General features: G+C 41.3%; 1 protein-coding gene across 1 annotated transcript in view; it reads left to right on the top strand.

Annotated features, from left to right (window-relative positions):
• SLC10A2 (solute carrier family 10 member 2) overlaps positions 1-7,801 on the top strand; it is a 22,269-nt gene extending 14,468 nt beyond the window's left edge. Inside the window, exons 3-6 of the mRNA XM_012805035.1 lie at positions 1,924-2,012; positions 3,083-3,258; positions 4,831-4,988; positions 7,743-7,801. Of these exons, the coding sequence (XP_012660489.1) occupies positions 1,924-2,012; positions 3,083-3,258; positions 4,831-4,988; positions 7,743-7,801 (482 nt within the window). The remainder of the gene's footprint in view (positions 1-1,923; positions 2,013-3,082; positions 3,259-4,830; positions 4,989-7,742) is intronic.
• Positions 7,802-9,636: the final 1,835 nt, after the last annotated feature.

Below are 9,636 nucleotides of genomic sequence, written 5' to 3'. Positions count from 1 at the left end.
TCATTCTCATTCCCGCCCCCCATGTGCACCCAGTCACCTCTCTCTCTCATTCTCATCCCCCCTCCATGTGCACCCAGTCACCTCTCTCTCTCATTCTCATCCCCCCTCCATGTGCACCCAGTCACCTCTCTCCCTCCTTCTCATTTTTCTCTCAACCTTTCTTTCCCAGAATACCAGCTGTGTAACCCTGATTAAAGGCCAATTTATGGTTTCAGTGTAAAACTGTGAGCAGTTGCTTTTCATCCTCACAAAGACAGGCATCTTACACAGCACACACAGGCCTCTGAGTCCTGAGTCCAGCTGACTGGACCCCACAGAAGCCCTCTGAGATGCAGAGATCACAACATCTGTCCTCCTGGCGGGAGCTACCTCGGTGCTCCAGAAAGCAGAGTGCCTTCTCCGGGCTGACTGCAAGGTCCTTGAAAAACTATCTGGCCTCATCTGGCAGGAGGGGAGAAGTAGGCCTACCCTGGATCTCAGTAGCTGATCCTGCTTCCTGTTACCTTTGGGCTGTCCCAAAAGATAAGAGCCTTTTAGCAAGTACGCCCAACACATCAAGCTGCCTGAAACCTAACTGTGTCCCAAGCACCTACATTTCAGCTACCACAGTTGTATCGAGATAGATTTAATTTAAGTCCTACAAATTTCACAAAACATAGCAAATCAACTGTAGACCCCTAAGAGGAAGTCTCTTCCCAAAATAGCTGATGCAAGGAAAACCAAAAAGAATTTTTTCTGGGGGATCTTACCAGTGTATCTGTCAATATCTCCTTTCTGTATCTTTGTGCTATTATTTCCTCCTATTCCCTCCTACTCATCAGGGTTTTTTCCCTCATATTCTTAGTACCCTCAGTCATTATTTAATTCTGCTGAGTAATTTTCAGACAAAAGTAATGTCTGGCCCTTATATTGCGAGGACCTAACTATGTCCCAAGCACCGAGATTTAAGCTATTGCAGTAGCTACAAAGAGATGTTTTCATCATCTTTGTGTCAAGGTTAAATTAATATCTGAGCCTTGACATCTAGACTCTGGTTCTCCATCCTTGTTTGGTCTACCGCAATACTAAGGGTTTCATTATTCAGTTCCACTTTCTCATACTGCTTTAAAAGGATATTTGAAAAAGAAAACTCATGAGAAGTTAGAAATTTTTAGTGTTTTATAAAAACAGTTATTGGACAAGTAAGTGTTAAGCAGTATGAGAAACAAACTCTGTGCCTCCAGAACAGCAGTAAATTAAACACGGTAAAATTGAAGTGCCTGTCTTATCTGGCTGGGCAAGCACGTTGCTGCTAAGAATTATAATTACATAAAAATTCACCAAATATATTATCTCTTGGAAAATTTAAAGCATGCTTTTCAAACCTCTTCTCTCTCCTCTCTGCTGTAGATTCGGATAACCAAAGTTAGTTTTAACTGGAAGTCAAAAGCCATCAGAATACCTGGAAATCTTGAGCTTATTTTGAACATGTTCTTTTATTTCTTATATTTTGAAATATTTCTCTTATTTCTACTTCCATGAAGTAGCATACAGATATAAAATATCATCTACATGCACCCCAACAACACTCATACACAAATGTTGGTGAGGTATTTTTTCCTAGTGATACAAATATCTAAAGACCAAATAAGCCAAGATTCTGGCAAATTGAAACTAAAATAGATTGGCAGTATTAAAAAAAAAACTCTAAAATATTAACCCAGGACTTAGGGAAAGGATTTATATCATCAATAGTATCAACTTTCAACCAGTAATATTGAATTATTGGTGGAGTGGATACGAAGTACATTTAATTCCATGTTCTGTTGTGTGTATTGGAGAAGGGAGATGAAACACCACCCAAGCCTCTTCCCTAAGCTTACTCTTTCGTCCCCCTCTTTCCTGTTATGTTCTGCTAACCGATTGCTCTTGGGTCACCTTTAGGTATTTCTTTGGTTGCTCTGGTTATTCCTGTTTCCTTTGGAATGTTGGTGAATCACAAATGGCCCCAAAAAGCGAAGATCATACTTAAAGTAAGTGTCCCATGCTGTAAGCCCCACAGTTAAATGCTCCACAGTGAGAACTGAAGTCATACGGTTTTCCATCCACTAATTTGTTTTATTCTAATTATATGATTTCCTCCTAGCGGAGCCTGAAGTTATAGCTGCATAGTTAACTCTTAGAGAACACTCTCTGTTGCCCACCCACAGAACAAACTTCTCTTTGCCCTCTGAGACTCTCAGTACAAACATCACCTCTGGGTGTTACTCTAGTCTGTTCACACAGCACATTGTTGTTATCTCTGCTATGTGAGTTTGTGTTATAAAACGTATCTAGAGGCTGTCTTAGAAAAGAGAACATATCTTTCTTATCTCTGTATCCATATGGATACCGATTCAGAGCTTGGTAATTGGTGGATGCTATATTTGTAGTAACCATTCATGCCCCTTCACCAAATATATTCTAGCTAGCTGACATGGATATGGATATAGGTGATGTAGGTAGAGTTTGCTGCTCAAAGGGAAAAAATAGGTCCTTGCTTCTCTGGACAAAATATGTTACAATTTTGTAAAACATGAAAAGGAGAAAATAATGTTATAAATAATAATGTTACATTTGTATACATCATTCTTTGATTATAGACTGTTATACCCATCTTCTCATTATTATAACAATCATGAAAGGTGGCTGAGGCAATATTATACCCCCAACTACAAATGAAGAAATTAAGATTGAGAAAGGTTCATGGTTTACCAAGAGAGGCAGAGTGAACGGGAGGAATTGCATCTGGAAGCCAAGTCTTGCAGGCCCTCATTCTAATGGGTTTTCTCCCTCCCTGACAAGGATAATTTGCAAGCTAGAAAATCTTCTTTTGGCTAATTGAGCACGGACACTATATGTCCTGCTGTATTCTTAAAAATTAAAACATGGGGAATGCACCAGTACTTCCAGACAGCTGATTGCAGCCTTCAGGCTAGAAGTACATAGAGAGATAACTTTATTATCACTTCCCCCAAGGGAAAGGAGACCAATCATCCCTGACAAATGTGTCTGGATGTGCTTCAAACACGATGGCTGGGTTCACTTATGCCTTTTCTTCCAGATTGGGTCTATCGCAGGTGCAATCCTCATCGTGCTCATAGCTGTGGTTGGAGGGATATTGTACCAGAGTGCCTGGATCATCACTCCCAACCTATGGATTATAGGGACACTATTTCCTGTGGCTGGTTATAGCCTGGGGTTTCTTCTGGCCAGAATAGCTGGTCAGCCCTGGTTCAGGTACGTTGAGGTAAAATAGATTGGGAATCTTTCTCTGTAATAGCCATTGTTATGCATTTGCTAGAGCTCCTATGCCCTAGTACCAGGAACAGAGTGGCTTAAACGGAAACTATTGTCTCACAGTTTTGGAGCCGAGAAGTGAAAATGAAGGTTTCAGAGGATTGGTTCTGTCTGGGGACTGCGAGGGAGGGATTTGTTGTAAGCCTCTCTCCCCGCCTTCCTTAGGTTGTTCACACTGTATTCTTCCTATGCACATCTCTGTGCCCAAATGTCCCCTTTTCAGAAGAACACCAGCCGTATTGAATTAGGGCCCTCCTTAATGACCTCATCGTAACTAATTTTAGCTGCAATGATCCTATCTCCACATTAGGTGGCATTCTGATATACTAGGGGTTAGGACTTCAGCACGTGCATTTGTAGGGAAAGAGGATATAATCAGCCTGTAAAATCTGTAAATAATAATGACAAGATAAAAGTCCTTCTCCTTTAAAAATATGCATCATCCTATTTCTGAGCATATCCCTTCTGACTAGACGTATTCATTCATCAAGTGTGCAGCTCCCCAGAAAGAAAACACTGGCTGCCTTCTTTTTTGCTGGGATTGTTCAGGACTATTCCCCGTACAATGCAGGTCAGTCTCTTCCATTACTGTGCATCCACATTCTCCACCCAGAGTGACCCAGACACAGACAGCTAGGTTGGCCTTGCGATATAGGAGGGGATGAATGCCTCATCCAAATGCCCTGAATGTTTGAATGGGTGTGCCATTCACGGACCTGCCGCTGGGTCAAAACATTTCCTCTCCTTCCACTCCATCTACATCAACAGGCAGGTGTAGGAGCTGGTGCGTGTGTGAGGCTGGGAAAGACATGAAGGGCATTGGACCGTGAGAAGGGCCCCACGTCTGAGCCGGGCAGACCAGGTGTTGCCTCCTAACCCTGCCCCATACCAACTGGGAGACCTCTGACCAGGCACTCACTCTTTCTCTTGAGTTTTCCTACCTGTAAAATGGGGATAATCTCTACCTTGTAGATTTTTTAATCAGGATTTAAACAGAACAAAAGAAATTTAACAATGAAATACTCTATTTTGAGTATTTTCAGAGCCCCTTCTCTGTGTGCTGTGCTGTCACCAAGGACATAACTGAGAAGTGTAAAATCAATTCTCTTGTCCCTTACAGAACATGGTGACAAATGAGCCTGCTTCTCACATATATGCGGATTAAATCTATTTGTTCAGTTATTTATAATAAATTACATTATTACATAATATACATTAATAAGTGATATATTTAACCAATATGAAGTTGATGCTGTGTGTGTGGGTGGTAGGTGTGAGCCTGTATGTGCTTACGTATATATTCTTCATAGCCATATAACTGAGGCCGTTGAAGCAAAGGTGTTCTTTATAAGTTATATACATCATGAAAACACATTAATCTAGACATTAAAAGCACACTCAAAATACATACAAACACATACGTGTGTGTGCTCATTCTCACCGTGTCTGCTTTTAATGTTAGACCGTAACAAACAACAACTCAAACACACGTTCTCCTACCGTGCCTTTCAGGTGCCGGACGGTCGCTTTTGAGACGGGGATGCAGAACGCCCAGCTGTGCTCCACCATCGTCCAGCTGTCCTTCTCGCAGGAGGACCTCAACCTCGTGTTCACCTTCCCGCTCATCTACAGCATTTTCCAGCTCGTCTTTGCAGGAATATTCTTGGGATGTAAGGAATAATGCTAAGCACATTTCTTTATGATGTTCTTCTTTGAGAAATCCTGGAGTTGCTAAAATAGATTTTTTTTTTTTAAGTTTCCATTCCTGGTAGTGAGTTGTGCAAATAAATGGGGGGGGGGGTGAAGCCACCCAGCGTATTATCGTGACTTCCCAACTCCTGATGAAAAGACTGTAATTTTACCAAAAGTTCTAGTGAAGATTATTTTTAAGTGAAAAGTAATGGAGGGCGACTCTCCCATTGACTCTTTTCCTCAGTAATTAGGGAGGCATCTTCACCTCTTAGGAACATTTTACCATGTGCCTTCCTACATGCTTCCAGGAGCTCAGAATCCGGTGACTTTTTTCCTAAACATGTCTTGATATGTTTTGTAAATTTAGATTATTTCTCAGAAAATTGGGATATAAAGGATTGGTGTACATCAGGCCGAGGTATAAGGCAGGAGTGTGTGGGGGTGGGGTTGTGTGCCTGCTTGTGCATCTCTACACATTCTAAATAGCCATGTCCTGAGGCAGCGGAAGTGAAGGTGTTCCTCACTGAAAGCACCTGGTCCAGTTTCAGGACTCTCATTTCCACCCTCCAAAGCCTGAAGCTCCCGCCCTCTCCCATCAGGGCCTGCCCCCCACTGGCCTTCACCTCCTGGAAATTTTTCCCTACATTTTGCTTTACAAGGACCGATGATGTTTAACTATTTTTTAATTGTACTTTTCTAATAAAGAAGCTGCTTTTTAAAGCTTCACAGCATTTTACTGGAGACTATAAAGTGAAGGTATAGAACAAATGTAATACGAACGTTAAATGATGTGATGCCTGGAGACGCGGCTTTGTTTTGTTTCCTTTTCTACTTTGCTCCATGCCCGTGGGTGCCGATACCTCTGTACTACGTTCCTCAATGTCTTTCTCAAAGCCACTGTTCTGTTATTCCAGAACACGAGGATCTTTCCTTTTCTACTTTGCTCCATGCCCGTGGGTGCCGATACCTCTGCACTACGTTCCTCAATGTCATCCTCAAAGCCACTGTTCTGTTATTCTAGAACACAAGGATCCACTAAAAACCTTCCACTCTGGATCCACTGAAAACATTCCACTGATTTATCACAGGTCCATGAGACAGGGGTCCACAGCCCTAATAACCTTGTTTTCTTGTATAATAACTGTGTTTGATTGTATAGAGGTTAACCCAATTTGAGAGAGTGAGATTTTTTCCAAATAATTACTTAGCGATGTCTATTAGACAAGCCAGAGAAAGTAGCTGCTTTATTAGAAAAATGGAATTTAAAAATAATAGTTAAACATCATCAAGTTGAAGTTAAAAAAAAAAAGGAAGAACTGGAACTGGCAGGGGGGTTTCACTGAGTTTCATCAGTAAGCATGAAAATGAGGAAGGAATCTTTTTTTAAGTGTGTACGGTGCTTGGAAAGACACTTTAGAGATAGAATTAGAAGTCTGAATAGTTTGGGGGACAAGGAGAAGGGGAAGGAAAGTAAAAAGGAAGAAAGAAGTGAAGAAAAGAAGGAGGGAGGAATGGGTTAGAAAAGATGTTTTGTCAAATAAAATCATTGGCCTCAGTGCAAATTGAGGGAGGCTCTGCTCAAAACAGTTTATAATAAGTGCTAGATCTTCAAATTGACCACAAGCTCAATTAAATTCAATAATATGGTTCAGTGGCTTTGAAAATAATATTTTACTAGAAGTGAGGGCCCACTCTAAAGGAGATATTGATCTTGGCTTAATAAGACCTTTGAAGCAAGTCGTTGTCCCCCTCAGCTGTGCATAGTAAGGACCAGTAACATTTACTGAGCACTAACTATTCTTCATGGACCCTTCTAGGCACTAACTTGTATCTCATATCTCATTTAATGTTCACAATTGCCCTGTGCGAGAGATAATATTATTATAGCAATTTTATATATTGAATTGGAATTTGAGAGTTCCAATCAATAATGCCTCTGTCCTCCTGTTAATTTTGCAACCAATCAATAGGGAGAAAAAGAATCAGATATTTAGATAACAAAGTAGTGCTTTTTATCATGGATAAAGCTTAATTGGAAAATATGACTTGAATCTGGGACCAAATGGGCTTGTGGATACCACCCTTCCATCCACCGCCTCACGCAGGCACAGACGTATGATCACTCACACACACAGAATCAAGACACCAACGGCAGGTCTTCCCTGGCAGGGCAGAGCCTGTCTTGGTGAGCTGACCTCAAAACTAAGCTGAGAAATGCTGCTGCCAGACAGCAGGAGCTCCAGAGGAGATGGGGAAGCTGATAGCCCATCAGATTGCACAGTGAGAGAGAGGGCAGGGAGAGAATGGGAGTGTTGTTCTAGTTCAAACCCTTCTACAAAGGACCATCTGGCCAAGGTGCTGGACACACCACTGCAGCATGTGGTGGGTTTATTGAAGACCACACATGAACGGGGACATGGAGGTGCAGAAAAGGGCCTTCTTGTCATCATTATCCCTGAGTACCACATGCAGGGCCGAATGTCCCAAGAAGTCTTCTGCCTGCTCTGAGCAAATACCCCCTACAGTTGTAGGCTAGGTCTTCTAAAGTGCGTTCATTCCCTCGTGCCATGAGTGGTCACAGGACTCAGAATGGCAATTGCCTTCCCCACGCAGCCTCCAGTCTACAGAAAATGTGAGCTGCTTTCTGAGTCATGGAATATAATCACTGTCCAAACTAGTTTCGCAGCTTATTGCTATGAAATTTACTTAACCTCCTGTGTCTTGTTTTCTAGTTTATTTAATATACAAGAAATATTCTGGGAAAAAGAAGGCAGACTTTCCAGAGAGCTAAGACAGCGAAACAGAGTCGGAGTCAACATTTTAGAAGCTGGATGCAGGATTTCAACCAGATGAACAGTGGGCACCAGATGGATAAACAGAAGAGTTCTACAGGACATTCTTAAACTATAGCTACATTTAATTACTTCTGTTTTCAGGATATTTGGTGGGGAAAAGTGAAAGTGAAAATTTAAATTTCAATTGAATTTAACTGTTGGTTTTGATACCAAGTGACTTGTGGTCCAATCCGCTGAGGTGACAAATATTGTCATATACACATAGCAATGTATATTATATATGCACAGACACACACTTTTATATACTGTCATTGAGATAGTCCCTCAAAAGACCTTCAGACTAAACCTGACATAGGTAACACTGAAAATAAGACTCTTATAACACTACAACTGAATTTTTAGGCATAAAAATTCAAAACCCAGAGAAGAGGACCTGACTTTTGTAGGTTAAAGTAGATGTAATAAATTATTATTGTAGTCATCAAGATTTTCTTCAGCATTATGATTGTGAAAAGATTGAATATCTTCTACCAACGACTTGATCATTATTTTGAAAACTTTGCAACCTATTTATTTATACAACTTTGTAATAAACATAGGCAAATATCTGACTTTCTGTGGTTTTTGTTTCTTGGGTTAATAGGAGGGTACATACAATCAGGTTACATCATTTGCAAGGTAAAATCCAAAGTTGCAGTCCTTTATGTATGTTAAAAAATAATAATAATAATATCCTTTCTGGTGACAATCCAAAACCAAAAACAAGAGAAAACTATTATTAAGTAGAATGCAATAACCAACTTGGAACTAGGTTCTTAACTCATCAGGAATATGGAACATAGGCTGCTCTACCTTAAGGGGTCCAGTGATGCCTATTGCATCTTTCCAGGAAAAAGGGGGAATTTTTATTTCAAATGGTTTGAAATTGGCATAAAGGTCTTGGAGCCCTGAAGAGGCACCTCCTGGAGGTTCGCCCACGTGAGACGTGTCCCCCTCGGCTAATGTGACAGCCGTTCAGCTTACACTCAGAAAGCACAGTCAGGAGCCGAGAGGGGGCAGGAGGTACCAAGACATAGAAGGACCCAGAGAAACACCGCGACTCAAGTGGATGAATTAATTCTGTGGGAGGTAACGAGAAATACAAAGAAAAGTATAAACAGAAAGCCCGTGGAAATGCTGAACTAGAGTCAGTTAGATGTGCAGTGGTAAGTAGCCGGAAGAAGGGTCAGGTGCAGAAGGATCCAGGAAGTGAACACTACACTTGATTTGAAAGCGTGGACACGTCCCAGGGCCCAGAAGTAGGAAGGGCTCTGCCAAGGGCTCATCCAGAGCAAACAAAGAAGACGCCATCAAGCCTTTGCTGGGGGTTGATGGCTGCTGGTGAAACAACCAATCAAGTCCTGGGCTCTCAGAGATGACGTCTAATTCAATTCCCTTCCTCCTAGTGTTGTAGCCGACATGCCCACATTCCCAACGCGGTCCGTACAGGGCTTAGTTCTGTTTTAGATTTTTATATTCTCACCACCTCAGAAGATGCTTTTCAAATCTGACTCCAAAGGCTTTTTGCATTTGAATGCTGTAATTTCAGATCTTGCTGGTACAGCTAAACATGACAAGGACAGGATCTCATCTTAATTCTTGCAGTGCAGGGGTGAGGGATTCTGCTCTCAAAAGTTATACCACACGTCTTTTTCTGTAAGGTGCACATTTACAACGGAAGAAACCTCTATATTTTTACATCATTAGACGAATGGACTAAAATGGACCAGAGAATTTTAAGGGATAGTAGGAGAAAAGGCCTAGAATTTCTTCTTAGTGTCAAAGAATAGTT

Source organism: Otolemur garnettii, unplaced genomic scaffold, assembly GCF_000181295.1.
Source record: "Otolemur garnettii isolate 467f Iridium unplaced genomic scaffold, OtoGar3 scaffold00034, whole genome shotgun sequence".
Taxonomy (NCBI): domain Eukaryota; kingdom Metazoa; phylum Chordata; class Mammalia; order Primates; family Galagidae; genus Otolemur; species Otolemur garnettii.
This window is presented reverse-complemented; position numbering and strand designations above follow the sequence as displayed.